Here is a 15,851-nt window from a genome sequence, read left to right as displayed (position 1 = left end):
TACTTGTGTGCAACATTAATCCACATTTATCATCTGAGAACTCATAAATACACATGGAAACAAAGGTGAAAGAGAATTAAACCTCGTTTTAAGTTAAAATGTTTTCAGTCCACATATAGAAATAGCAGCGAAAAACAAGTATAAGGGAGATGGAGAGCAGAAACAGAAGGAGTACAATAACTAAAACTTAAGAAGTAGGTCACTGTTAAAAGGGCAAGTTGCAAATAAAATTGATCAACAGAAGATGTAGACTGTACCATCTGCATAAATGCTTAAATGCAGCATTATTTTGCATATCACATACAGTAGATGTGATTTCGAAGAAGCATATTATAACAGCTGGCATATTTACTAATAGATTTATGGTAACTGAATACTTAATTTATCCAGTTCTTAATGTACAGCAGTTATGCATTAGCCTTTTAAACTCTTCGTCAGCCTTTTAGAAGTAAAGGCTACAGTTCCATGAATATTTAGTGTCCCAATAAGAAAGTTACAAATATTCACCTTCAATGAACTTCCATAAAACACAAAGATATCAAATATCTTCTTAAGCTGAATCATTTAAATACTATTAGTTTTCTTTTTGCATTTTCAAAATAAACACAAGGACCTTTATAACTTCCAAAGTGAAGGGTGTTTTAAGGCAGTAAAAGATAATGTGTTAAGGTTTCCATGATTGTTTATGGTGCCTATGTGAATAAAGCATATTACACACAATTGCTCTCATATATTTATCTACATGACTTTGTACTGTACATGATTTAGCAATCTTCTTGAGAAATTTAAAGTGCCACAGTTCAAATGTGCTCATCTGTCTTTTCATGGGCTTCTAGTCCATTCTAGTTGCTTTCAAAAACAAGCCCTTGCTTTACTTAGAGAGCAGTCCTTTTTGGGGGAAAAAGAATTCATCCTTCACTGCTGTGCTAACTGGAATCCAGTGGTCGAACCAATCCTTCTTTGTAAACACGAAGAATAGCTTCACAAACAAATTTGTATTGACTCTGTATAAGAAAGAAAAAACAAAAACATTTATGGATGTCTAGTTAAACTCCTGATTATACAGTAGTATTTAATAGGACTAACAGTCCAACTGCTTCCTTTTCTCCTGGACAATGACAGTAGAGGAGTTACAAAGATGGAAGAAGAAAAATCCAACTCTCTTGGCTGTGTTCACAGTAAACAAAGGTAACATTTACTCTTCTTTGAAGGACAAGCATTAAAAATCTCACACCAAGGAAAATAGAAACCTCTAATTTAAAATAACACATGCTTAAAACTCAGGGTGTAAAAGCTATGCAAATTTATATGAGTCTTCTGACTTTAAGTTAAACTAGTTATTTATGGTCTTTATGTATTTTATCTATTTTTTTGGTACTGTTATCTGATCATTACAAGTATTCTAACCTTGCCAGTCCTGCAGTTACATATTACTGGAGATGACCAAAAATGCATTTAAAGTTACCATACAGGATATATAGGTCCAACAGCCTTGCTAAAAACCTTTTTTTTTTTTCTTTTTTAAATGGCCTATGCTGTTGCAGAACATAGAGTCACTTTATTTTCAATTTGTGATCAGACCACATACCTCCTTTTGTAACTGAATGTGATCAAAACCTTCAGAACAAATATTTTTGAAGAGTAGCAGTCACATTAGTTCGTCTGTCACCCAAAATTTTGAGCTCATTTAGTTCTTATAAAGTCTTAACGAATTACATTAGTGTTTATTTTCTGATTTATACTATTCAGAATTAGACTATTTCTTCCATGATCTTGTGATGTACCTATTTGTTAAAAGTAATTAGCCTGTGAGCCTCTCTCTGGAAAGTGATACAAGGAGACATTAGCAGTAGGGCTAGTGCAGAACTAAAAATCCACGTAGCCTGAATACATTTTTATGACTAACACAATCCTGAGAACACAAGATGATGGAAATTTAATAGAACTTAGAAAGATGAAAGCGTATCTCTCCTCTTCTCCGAAAGTATTTTTCACTATTGTTAAAACCCCCAAATTAACACCTTTCTCCAAAGCTCCTTGTCATATATTCAAAGAAGCGCAGCTTCACCTTTTCTAAATCCCTTTTTACACCTTTGAAATGTTCTCCCAGCTGCCCTTGTATGCCAGCTCTCATCAAGTCTCCAGGAGCATCTGGAAACATTCCCCCAATATCTCCCAAAGGACAGGGCTAAAAGATAACACTTGGACTGTGAAGGACCTTAGGTTGCATTTAAATACCAGTAGTTAGGAACGTTATAATGTCCATAACCTGCAATACATTTTCTCTTAAATACAGAAAAACGTAAGGAAAACTGGGGGATGGAAATTAATTTCCTGCATCTTGATTTTCCTGCCTTTTCTTTCAATCTTCAGTCAATTACTCCCACCTTCAATATCACCCTGTTCTTTTGTCTTTATTTCTTAATTACCTTGACTTTTCTCTTCATTGTTATTGTCATTTACATATTTCTACTGCCTGAACGAGCCAAGTGTGATATTTAGCTCTCTGTTCAATACTTCTGTTAACTCCTTTGTGTGATAAAATTACTGAACAAATAAGAATGAACACTTCAGCATTGCTTCCTCTGACTCAGACTCTGACTACTTGTTTTCTTTGCTCTTATCTGTCGCATGTATTCTTACTGCTCACTCAGCTGATAACTAGTTCTATTATGTATGTCCCACTGCTTTCTGTATTGTTTAGCATCTCTAATTTCTCTTTAATGGAACATAATGATTAGTTTTTCTTTTTTAAATTTCTTTTTAAAATGAAAGGCCATACAGTCACACAAAATTTGTTGTAGCTTTATTACTTTGGTCGAAGCTTTTGTTTTGTTGTTCCTGATGACCTAATTACAGGTCTTTGAGAAACTACAGCTTTCACATGATTAACAGCAGACACTAAATTGACCAGTTAATAGCTCTGATAAATCCATTCTTACTTACTGAGTATCCCCTCTCCGATGGTAACTCACAATATGCATCTAGCTATGTGTATTATCTTAGAATGGGAGCACATACACAATCCCCACAGGGCAGCTGAACATGCTTCAGGCAGGGCTATTACAACTGAATAATCCCTCTGTTAACAACTGAACAACCCCTAATGGCTTCTCCCTAAAGCTTTAAGCTGAATATCAAATATGAGCAGTGGGGCTAGCTGGAATGCAGACATGGGAATACGATAGAGCACCCAGGATAGATCAAAATGTTAACATGCAGCTCTTTAATATTCTGCTTTCTCACAGCTGAGTGCTTGCTTCTCTGTCTCATTTACAGCACAGTATGACAATTCTGCTCACTGGCTTTTCACAACAGAATCTGTGTACTTCAGAAACAACAAGTGAATTTAGTTTCACAGTATTGATACTACAGATCATCTCTCTCCTGATTGTGCTGGTAGTGAACTGTGGAACACAGCCAGCAAGGTAAAGAATCCTATTTTAGATACTCAGTTTTCCACACGCGGGGTCTGATTGTCAGTGAATTTATCACTATTCCCCCTATTCTTCAGTTATGACAAACTGTAGAGTGCAAGGACAATTCCCGCTGATTTCTATTGCAACGGGGGTGCTCGGGCTTCTGGGAAGCTGAAGTTTACTTCAGGTTCTTATGTCTGATTCCCAAAAAGACTCCCACCTCTAGAAATTTTAAGCCTGGACTTGCTCAGTTCGTTTTAGAAAATGAAGAGTGTAGACAGGTACAACTCCAGAAGTCAACATTCAGCTTCGTTAACCTTGATCTTAGCCTTTCTCCTCTCATGACATCTTGTGTCATAAGCTCAACTTTCATTTCTGCAAGGAACAGCTAGAGGACTCTACAGACAACTCCCTCCTCAACCATAGAGTCCTGATTTACTTCCAGAGAGTGCACTCATACTGCCAATGACAAGAGTCCCAGCAGCACACACGAACTCTGCTCACAGAGCACTCTGTTACAAAAGCCACTATAATTCCTGACACTTTCACACCCTTTGATAATACAGTTTGATAATTTCCCCCCTGTCTAGTCAATCATAATGCAGTCATTAACCCGTTAATGAACAGAATTTGTCTTTTCAGGTTATCTTCTCCCTTCCCTTGATCAAGACAGAAATGTCCAATTTAACTGTTGACTTTGTGGGTGTAAACCCCTTCACTTCCATTTGTCATAAAGCATTTAGCTCTCTGAGATAACTCATGCTTAATATTCTGTCATTCAACCTCCACTCAAGAAAGCAGAGCCTTCCATTCTTCATCCTTGGTCTCTAAAGTCAATATGTTCATTTCCAAAGCTGATACAAAATTGCCCTCGTGATCTCGAATTGTCTTTGAACCACTTCTTTCTTAAAATCACCTTCTGCTTTCATATTTCAGTTACTGACACTACCCAACTTTTCCTGAATTTCATTCTTGCCCTTTGTTTTTTCAAAGTGGAGTACTGGCACAATTTTTAAAAAAATACATATATTGTTCCTATCAAATTTGTATTCCTAAAGCGGCCTCTTGAAAAGCCACTTCCTTTCTTCAAATCATGCCACAACTCTTAATTTTACCTTCAGTTTAATAACTTCCTATAAGGCCCCATACCAAGAACAAAAAGCAAAAAATTATTCTAGCTTCTTGCAAAGAATTTAGACAAAAGACCATAAACATGTTTTGGGCAAGTCTGATGATGTCCATTCTAATCACTTGCAAGGTATAGAAATCAATTATCTTTTAATGGCAAGGTAAGAAATATTTACAAAAAAGTACACACCTCACAAACAAAGCAGTCTTTGCCACCACATTGTTATGCTAAATGTAGGAAGTATGAAATACAATGGCAACTGAAGACTCATACAAATAGATAATTTGAAAATTTTTTGATCTGTTTTAAAACTGGACAAGTGCAGTGTATATATACAGAAAATGAGGTTTCCTTTCAATCACTTACTGATGTTTGCACCATCATAGCTCTCTGGTCTCGCATTTTTCGTACAATATCCAGTGGATAAACAGGTTGGTTTCTTTCAATTAAGCACATAGCTGTTTCCATAGTGACCAATACACCAGTGCGACCGATTCCAGCGCTGTGAAATGCAACAGAAAAACAGTCTATAAAATTAAGTTTTTGCAATGCATCAGATTCATATCACAGTCTTAAAACTAGGATGCTAAATAGCCTTAGAAAGTACAGGAGGACCCTAATAAAATTAGAACAGAGAGTAAAACTTATCTTTAAAGCAACTTCAGTAATAATTCCTACCAATTATTACAAATAAAATAATTTTTATATAAGTAAAACTAAAAACTCACGAAGTAAATGGATTTTTAACAATTTTAACTGCTTACAAAACTAAAGTTACTGGTTTGGCATTTTTGACTGAAAAGGTAAGAGCTAATTGACTGCTTTTTGACAGCCACTTGAACAGCAGAAAAAACTTCGCAGTGTCATTTAAAACGAGGTTACAACGGTGACAGAGGATAAAAACAGAGAACACCTTACATTGCAGATTATCAGCTCTGTGATAACTATTATATATACATAACTATTATGTGACCAAGCCATTTCACCAAAAGGTTGCAGGAGAAAGGGAGAGAAAAGAAACTTGTCCTTTAGATACAGCACCAGTGTTCTCACGCCAACAACGAACACTGATATTGCATAGTTTAACATTTTCATCTAATTCAAGGAATCTCCTGTATTGCAGACAAACTTTTCAAAGCAAATGCTTATTCTAAGGCTGAACCAAATCTATAATCAGAATTTTAAAACGCAAGTACCTGCAGTGAACAAGGACTGGCTCATTCGCTACTCTCTTTGGCCTCATACAGGTCACAAACTCCAAGAAGTCCATGGAGTCATCAGGAACACCATGATCAGGCCAAGCAACATACTGGAGATGGGTGACGGTGTGTTGTTTCTCTGTCTAAAATACAGTAAAGTTTTAAAAAGTGTTCAGTGTTACGACTCCTGTGTTGATGTTTATTAGCTACAAGTCAGACTTTTTACACTAAGCACATTCTACAGGTGCTGTAAAATGGATGACAGAAAATTTTTGTCATTTAAAAATTCACAATAAAGTATGAACATATAATTCTTAGAAAGCATGAAAAAGGCATAACATTTTCTAAATAAAAGAGGTACCAAGATTAACCTCTGATCTAAACAGATTTACTGTTCTTTAATTTATTGACTGTTGACCTATTATACCCTGACATCAGTGACTGACCTGAGGTAAAATGCTACAGGACTTATGCATACTAGATAATAATTTAGAAAAGGATGGAAAAAACAACTGAAAATAGCAAAGAACTATTCATAATAACATCAAAATAACAGGGGCTTGGAACTACACAATCACAGCTCAACAGGATGGTAAAGAGACTATACATCCACTATAGCATTGAGGATTGCTGTGCTTGCTCACTGGTTCAGTGCTGTAAGGTGCATATCATCTGTTCATTACCTGCAGCACATTAGGTCCTCCCATAAAAAAAAATTGAATGCCATTTTTATCTCATTCTGCAATCTAAATCAATCTCTCAAAGTACAGCTGCAGATCTATTCTAAATATGCACGTCTGTGTACATACAGATTCAATTATAATATAAAATTGCCTGCAAGATTTCCTAACTCTGGTTTATGTAAGAAAACAATATATATATATATAGTTCATATATACATATTCTTTGTACACATATGAATGATTTCTGCACAACTCACGGAAAAACATTTTTCTTTATGGAAGCAATTTAATTAGTTAAAAGATTCTGTTGTATGAAGAGCTTATTTTTCATTCAATTATATTTAAAAAAAATGGTTTAACAGAAGTTCTTTCAGTTTAGCTCTTTGTTAACTTTGATTATGAAATCACTCAATCATCTTTGCTTTTAGATTAGGCTCAAATGCCACGTTACGGATGTAACCAATGATTAGGGTGGGAAGGAAAAAAAATCTAAGACACTGCTGAGCTCTGCTGCATCATTCAATGAGTATATTTCGCTCTTTGCAAACTGAGACAAGAAGAACTTCAAGCCATGCACCATGGAAAAGTGCAAGTGGCAAGAAGAATCAACAGTGATCTGTAGCATCAAAAGCTATTTTATAAGCTCAGAAAAGAGGAGAGAGTTAACTATTAATTTTACTTATCATTAATCCAGGCTTGAACATACTGAGTTGCCTTTTTTTTTTTTTTTTAAATAGTTCATAAATGTTAAGTACAGGCATGTTACATAAGACTTCAGAGTAAGAACCACACTGTAAGAGTACGCTCTTAGTCCTCAGAATGCTTCTTGTGGTGTGATCATCTTAATTTTCTGTTACGTACTCTATTCATCCCTAGAGACCAACACAGCTGTTTGTTCATTATTCCAGCTTCTGTATAGTTTTCTAGTTATTTATGTTTTGATATAATCAGTTTTGATTCTTTTAGTTGAGCTCTTCTGAGATGATTCAAATTGTTAAAACTCGACCATTACATTGCTCGCTTTTCAAAATGCCCAAGTATTTTAAAATATTTCATTTTTTAATAGTAACCTAAACCTCTTGTAAACAGTAGGTATATTCTCATATGTTAGAACAAGTTTTCTAATTCTGATGCTTTTATGTCTCATGCAGAAGATATAAATTCAGTACTATGACAAAGTCCAGATTTTTTTAAAGATCTTTCTAGTTGGTTTAGTGGGGGGGGGTTTGTTGTTGTTGTTGTTGTTTGTTTTTTTTTTTTTAACATAAAATCTTCAAGACTCTACACTCATAGGGAAAATTAACTTTTAAATTCAGAAAATGTCAGCCAAATACCACCACACATGGAAATAACTTGCATTAAAAGACCATCATGGTTACTAAAATCTAGCACTCATACATTAAAAAGTGCTAGAATTATAGTTACTAGTCCCATAGTTAGCCCCACTGCACATGTCCTATTAACAATACTTATTTTTAAACACATTATTTCTGCCAGTCCCTGCTTCTTCGTAGAAGCCTGCTAATGGAAAATAAAGAGGTAGCTTCTCACTACACTTAAGCAGCTGTGCAAACCATTATTCTCTGCAAGTCAGCTTAAATTTTTTCAACATTTTTTTTTTCCCCACTAGATTTTTCAATGGTAGTCGTTATTGTAGCTTCCTAATGACTGATAAATATAGAATTTATAAAAACTGGCTTTATTAGTCCTATTTTATAAGTTTAAACTTACAGAAAGTGAGACAGCAAGAGTTGCTCATGGCCTGGTTGCTAAGTTTGCCTAACTTGACATTATACATCTTGTTGTGACAAAAATATTTAACATTTTTTGCCCTCATATGTACTAATTCCAATTGAATTTATGTATTTTGTATCTCCACAAATCAGCATAAAAACGTTGGATCAAAAAAAACCAAGTCCAAACAATTCACAATTAACTTCTGAATTATGTAATTTGCCCCAGTGGATCACCAGTCATTTGGCTCACACTTAGCTGCTTCACAGCATTGACCCATATTTACTGGGCAAGCAGCTACAGAGATCCAAGACACCTTATCTGTCCTAAGTTATTTGTTACTGCCTTTCAGATAACCGTTATTGTTGCTGCAAAGATGTCAGCCAAAAAGATGTACTTGTACCTACCCCTCCTATAGAAATGCAAGACAACTTACTGCAAATGCAACTTTGTTGTGGTTAAGATATCATCCTGAATTTTGCTCAAAAACACGGAGTAAAGACTTTTCTTTTCTAAGTCTGCCATTGGGATTGCAACTCCTGACAAAGCACAGGGCTGTCAGAGGTAATGCCTCAAGCAGCTTCTGTAACACTTGCAAAGCAATCTCATTGTCAAGACTTTCAGCCACTAAAATATCTATTCTTCTTTCTCCAGTTTGCAGCTTTGCTTATTACAATTACACCAAAAGGCAGGCTTCCTCATTGCATTCTCCTAAAAGGACTCTCCCTGATTAATAAGAGAGCGATGTATTCTTCAGAAAAACAGCACACACATCTTAGAATGAGAATACTCATATAGAAAGAAGGAAATTTAGACTGGAAGGTCAACTTTAATTTTGACTTTTCTTAAAATCCAAGCAATTGATTTTGCATTTCATATTTTCACTTAACGTCCTTTTTGGTCTAGGTTATAATATAATCTTCAATTAAAAAAAAAAAAAAAAAAAAAAAAAAGAAATTCCTCCATGTAGAACTACATTAACATTGTCCTATTACCTTCTAAGCAGGAAAAGGTGTGGTCTTTGCTACTGAGCTTCACAAATATACCTTGAAAGCTCTTGAAAGCTGAGATTCAGTGATCATTTGGCATTTCTTTGGACCACTGTTCCCACCTCATTATGCTTCTGTACAACCTTGCCATGACATTTTCAATCTACGTTTGTTTTTCAGCTCTTTACTATTCAAAAGTAACTCTTTTTCTTCTACCATGAGTATCTCACAAAACAGAACATGTTCAGTGCAGCCACTTTTCAGAGAAGCCTTTAAAATACCTCTGCAGTTCGACAAGTTTGTTCAATATATTTATGACATGGTCAAATTTATACAGATTTATTTAGAAACAGAAAACACAAGGTCTTATTTAATGTGCAAAACTTTCAGTGAACAAATCTAAGAATCTTTAGCATGAGCAAACAACTTTTTCTTCCACAAACTGCTGTAAGACACGTATCTGGCAGGGAAGACAAGTGTTGTGGAAAGCCTCAGTCCAAACAATTAAGATGTGTAAAAATTACAAAGATTCTGTTTTCAGTTGTTTATAGGAGAGAGTATTGGCAGTGCAGTAATTTCCATTGCTGCTTTTGTTTCATCTAATATCAATTTAACACAGTCACTAGAAGGCCTACTTGTCAATCATTCATAAACAGAAAGACACCAGTCATTCTTCATCTTGCAATTCTCCCTTCAGCAAGCAGTAATATCTTTCCTTACTAAAATAGATCTATGCTTAATTTTCAATTTGTTTGAATTGCTGCACCAATTTATTTTCTTTTTCTCCAAACCAAGCCCTCCATCATTCTGATATCCATGGAAAGTGATACGTTTTAAATAAAAAAGAAGATTCTCTCCCCAAATCTCTCTATTTGCATTGTCATTGTCTGGACAATCATGTTAAACAGTCCACATTATGATACAAGGAATTGTCTTAATTAATTACCTTGACCTGGGTTGTTTATAAAGAGTAAAGTGCTCTCTCATGGTGCTCACTCCTCATTCATTATAGCAATAATATAACTTGTCTTTAAAGGATGAAATTCAATCAGTTTTCAAACATCTTGAACTTTTTTCTTTTGGTTTGAACGATTTAGTTTCATTAATAAAACAAATCAGGTGGAAGAATGACAGGACACTTTGGAAACAACTAAAAGCTGTGTCAACAACTAACATAAGATGTGGCAGTATAAAAATCCCACAAATTGCAAAATTACTGTTCTTCAAAGTTATGTGAATAATATGCTTCAACAAGTATTGTCTCCACAGCCTTGCTAGGTTCCATGGCTGGATTGTAGTCACACTTAACTGAAATCAAGAAAAAAGCTTGTTTAAAGGCCGGGGAAACTGAGAAATCAGTAAAAATTAAAAAGGGTTCAAAACATAATTGAATAAAATTGGAGACATTTAGTGTGCAATGGTATTTTGCAAAGCAATGATCTGAAAGGAAACTGAACAAAAGTTTGCTTCAGGCTTCTCATGCTATTTTTTCAACGATTAAAAACAAATACTTATCTTGTTTTACAAAACAGAGCACTGTGTGATTAACTTTGCACTCACATTACACCATTTATTTCCTTTGGTCTGTTTGTTCTGGTTCCCAAAATGTTCTGAAGCCTTTTTTAAAAAAAAAATAATAAAAAAACAACCTCAAACCCCCAAACTTAGTGCTTTATTTGCTTTCCTTTCATTTTGCTACAGGATAGCTTTCAATCTTGAACTTGAAAAGGCAGGAAATTAATCCTTATTTCATTTCATGAGGCTTCGAAAGGCTACAAATATTTCACATTTGCAGTTATTTGCTGATCTTCAGTTACAGGCAAAAAAACCACTGAGTTAAACTGGATCAGAAAAATCCTAAAAAGTTTCTTCTTCCTCCAGTCTTCTGAACATGTATGAACAAAAGGCCAAGGGCATCATTTCATAAACTTCTCTTTTGAGCTATTTCCCCCTAAAGGCAGATTTGAAATCTGTGCAACTGAATTCACAAGAAACTCTTTCACAAATATGCCTTTCCAACAGAAATCAAGTCTCTTGTGAGTTTTGAAGCTTTATCCATCTTACTATTAAAAGCTACTTGTCTTCATAAAGACCAATCCAATGATGCTCACATTAATTCAGGGAACAATAAAAACGTTGGTTTGACTTCAGATGACTTTTAATATATTCTTCCAAGAATATAACAATATCTGTGAAAGGTAGTATATATAAAGCTTTGCAAAGTCTGCTCAAACACAAGATGCCTCCAGAAGAATATATTTGGTCAGCTTTAAGAAAGCAGCTCAAATGATGTGTAAAACTAGGAGACACCTCAGTGTTTTAGAGACTTATTTCACTATGTTTTAATGAGCTACAAAGGTTTTTATTTCCACCTAAAATGCCAAACACATACAGAGCTATCAATTACTAGGGTCATATTTTTACTGTATGGGACAACTCAATGTTGAGTGTTCTTTTGCATGTAGCCACTTTATTTAAAGTCTACAAAAACTCCTATACTGTGAAGGGGCCAGAGCACTGGAACAGGCTGCCCAGAGAGGTTGTGGAGTCTCCTCTGGAGATGTTCAAAACCTGCCTAGATGCAGTCCTATGCAACTTGCTCTAGGTGAACCTGCTTTGGCAGGGGGGTTGGATTAGATGATCTCCAGAGGTCCCTTCCAACTCCTACCATTCTGTGATTCTGTAGGTTCCACTTAAACATACACCTTTAGTGGGGGAAACACTGCCTTTAGTGGTGGTGGGGGGGAACCAAACCAAAAAAACCCTCAAAACAACAAACAACCTTCCCCTTACCACAACACACACACACCCACCTAGGACAAGCTTAAGCAGGCTTTTGTCTATCCTAGATGGAATCTATGCAGGCATATGCCTTTGCATTAGAAACGATATTCTCAACTGAGAGCTATCACAAGACAACTTACACAGTTGAAGATCCTGTTAACACGTCTACAACGACACACTATATTATCACACAACCTTTATCTCAGAAAAGATTGTGATTTCCTCACATGCTAGTAAAGAGACACCTGAAGTGAAAACACCCACTGAATACAGTAACTGGTGAATTTGCTCAAAATTATAGAATCATAGAATGGTTTGGGTTGGAAGGGACCTTAAAGATCATCTTGTTCCAAACCCCCTGCCATCAGCAGGGACACCTTCCACTAGACCAGGTTGCTCAAAGCCTCATCCAACCTGGCCTGGAACCCCTCCAGGGAGGGGGCATCTACAACTTCCCTGGGCAACCTGTTCCAGTGTCTGACCACCCTCACAGGAAAGAATTTCTTCCTAATGTCTAATATAAACCTAACCTCTTCCAGTCTGAAGCCATCACCCCTTGTTCTATCACTACCTGCCCTTATGAAAAGTCCCTCCCCAGCTTTCTTGTAGGCCCCCTTCAGGTATTGGAACGCTGCTATAAGATCTCCCCAGAGCCTTCTTTTCTCCAGGCTGAACAGCCCCAACTCTCTCAGCCTGTCCTCACAGAAGAGGTGCTCCAGCCCTCAGATCATCCTCGTGGCCTCCTCTGGACTTGTTCTAACAGGTCCATGTCTTTCTTATATTGGGGGCTCCAGAACTGGACGCAGCACTCCAGGTGGGGCCTTACGAGAGTGGAGTAGAGGGGGAGAATCACCTCCCTCAACCTGCTCACCACACTTCTCTTGATGCAGCCCAGGATACAGTTGGCCTTCTGGGCTGCAAGCACACGTTGCCGGCTCATGTTGAGCTTCTCATCCACCACGACCTGTAAGTCCTTCTCTTCAGAGCTGGTCTCAAGCCATTCATTTCCCAGCCTGTTTGGGATTGTCCCAACCCAGATGCAGGATCTTGCATTTGGCCTTGTTGAACTTCATGAGGTTAGCACCGGCCCACCTCTCAAGCCTGCCAAGGTCCCTCTGGATGGCATCCCTTCCCTCCAGCGTGTCAACCGCACCACACAGCTTGGTGTCGTCGACAAACTTGCTGAGGGTGCACTCAATCCCAGTGTCCATATCACTGACAAAGACGTTGAACAGCACCGGCCCCAGTACCGACCCCAGAGGGACACCACTTGTCACTGGTCTCCACTCAGACATTTAGCTGTTGATCACAACTCTTTGAGTGAGACCATCCAGCCAATTCCTTATCCACCGAGTGGTCCATCCATCAAACCCACATGTCTCCAATTTAGAGACAAGGATGTCATGCGGTACAGTTTCAAACACCTTGCACAAGTCCAGGTAGATGACATCAGTTGCTTTAGCCTTATCCACCAATGCTGTAACCCCGTCATAAAAGGCCACCGGATTGGTCAGGCACGAGTTGCCCTTGGTGAAGCCATGCTGGTTGTCGCCAATCACTGTGATAGTTTCACTGTGATAGTGATCACCTTTTCATTTTCCATGTGCCTTAGCATAGTTTCTAGGAGTATCTGCTCCACGATCTTGCCTGGCACTGAAGTGAGACTGACTAGCACTGAGGTGAGACTGACAAATATTAACCAAGAAAAAGGACAAGCATTTGAAAAGAGTAAACTAAAATTTACAAGAAGCATTAGCTAACCAAAGTTAATTGGCAATCAACTAATTTGGGTGACAGGGACTAATAGTTTGTCTACATATACTCTGTAATACTGCTTTAATGAGGTTAATTTCTTCTCTGCTGACATTCAAGTTTATCACTTATAGTTTAATTGGCTGAAAAAAAGAATCAAAAATCATGCTGCTCCCTGACTGGATGGTTTCTCATAACTAGCAACTGAAGCATTGTAAATCATCCTAACTGAAAGACCTTTGAGTACTGGCATCTCATGTGTTTATGACTACAACAGAAATCTTAACCGTGTTAAAACAAATGTGGATGCACTGTCAGAGTGACAGATTCAGTTACAAATTTATGAGACTAAAGGATTGGTCATCTTGTTGTAAGAACATAAATTAAATGCCACATTTTACAAGAGATATTTTCTTTTTATTACTACTAGCAATTCTAGTAACAGTAAAATCTACTTAACTATACAGAAGTTTAAAAGATTGACTAGTATTGGAACTGTAGATTAGCATTTGGTCAGTATACATTGATTTCTTACACACATATCTTATGACAGCACAAACCTTTCATCTGTTTAAAAATATTTGTTACCACAGAATTTTGGAAAAGAGATGAAAAGGGAAGTGTATGGGAAATGTAGGACAACTTAAAAACAAAAGCCAAACTTCATCCCCTGTATTAAGGTTGTCGGAAGTCTAGATGTGATCTGAATACAGATTTCACAACATGAGCTGATAGGCAAGAAGTATTCCACATTTCGCTTTCTCTTTGGTTTATAAGCTTTCCATTAGCACAAAGTATTAACAGCTAAGGAATGGAAGTACCTTACATAAATTGAGCATATTTCAATTGAGATATATAAGCATTTCTTTTCTTTTTTAAAAATCTGACTGAAGATGATGAAAAGGATGCTGGTGAGATTCTGCATCTTCTCTCAAAACAACACTATTATGATTCACTATTTTGTTAGCTAGTCTAGCTGTAAGTGTCATTAACCAAGTGACCCATATTTCATCCTTGAAAGAGCACAGTTACTTAGAAAAAACTCTAATTGAAAATTGAAATCCTTGTGAAGAGTCAGTGATGGCAAAACTGTTTACAGAAAATCAAACTGTTTTATGAAGCTTATTAGAGCATCTGTATAGCATAATGTACTAATCTATTATAGACCTTCAAAAGGTACGTTTTTGAACAAGCTCTAAAGAAATAATCATACAATGTTGATTAATATAATACATACATGTTATTTTTATAAAAATGTGTGTATATATACATTGGTATAGATGCACACATGTATATTCACACACAAAGAAGTACATGCTCAAACATGCAGTCTATATCTATATATCTATACATGCGTTCATTAAGCTTACTTGGAGATAATTAAAGATAATGGGCATTTACCTCAACATTTGTAATCACCATTTCTCTAACAACATATGCAATAGTACAATTTTCAGAGTGGCATCTGACACGAAAGCTGCCATATTCCATTACATCTGGAGGATCAGGCCAATACTGATGACATTTGGTCTGTAAAGAAAGTAAAGCACACATAAGACTGTACACAAGCACTTCTGTTTCCAGTCTCCCTTCCTATGCCATGGTTCAGGGAATTCAAAGAGCAGTATAAAATCTGTTCTGATTTGTCAGTGAGGTGTTTACATCCAAATTGGAAAATAACATGACAAAATAGGTTAAATTCTCTATAAACTTTTGTTTTAGTCATTTATAATAAAAATTCAGGTAAATTCACTCCAGTCTTCAAAAATGGCAAGAAGGAGGATCTGGGTAACTACAGACCAGTCAGCCTCACCTCCATCCCTGGGAAGGTGATGGAACGACTTATCCTTGGTGCCATCTCAAGGCATATCAAGGATAAGAGGGTCATTAGGGGCAGTCAGCATGGCTTCACCAAGGGGAAGTCGTGCTTGACCAACCTCATAGACTTTTATGAAGATACAACCAGGTGGCTAAATGATGGCAAAGCAGTGGATGTGGTCTATCTTGATTTCAGTAAGGCATTTGACATGGTCTCCCACAGCATCCTCGCTGCCAAATTGAGGAAGTGTGGATTGGATGATCATGTAGTGAGATGGACTGTGAACTGGCTGGTGGGAAGAAGTCAAAGAGCGGTGGTCAATAGGGCAGAGTCTAGTTGGAGA

The 15,851-nt window shown here is 36.7% G+C and overlaps 1 protein-coding gene across 1 annotated transcript; it reads right to left on the bottom strand.

Moving 5' to 3' along the window:
* Window positions 1-322: 322 nt before the first annotated feature.
* LOC104525703 (tyrosine-protein phosphatase non-receptor type 3) lies at window positions 323-15,219 on the bottom strand (the record flags this gene model as incomplete). Its single annotated transcript, XM_010168927.1, has 4 exons — window positions 323-1,004; window positions 4,915-5,050; window positions 5,745-5,890; window positions 15,091-15,219. Coding segments are annotated over 4 exons (489 nt in total), but the record flags the coding sequence as incomplete, so codon positions are not given.
* Between the last annotated feature and the right edge of the window lie 632 nt (window positions 15,220-15,851).

This window comes from Antrostomus carolinensis, unplaced genomic scaffold (assembly GCF_000700745.2).
Source record: "Antrostomus carolinensis isolate BGI_N321 unplaced genomic scaffold, ASM70074v2 scaffold11255, whole genome shotgun sequence".
Classification (NCBI taxonomy): domain Eukaryota; kingdom Metazoa; phylum Chordata; class Aves; order Caprimulgiformes; family Caprimulgidae; genus Antrostomus; species Antrostomus carolinensis.
Note: the sequence above shows the minus strand (reverse complement) of the source record. Positions and strands in the feature narration are given on the sequence as shown.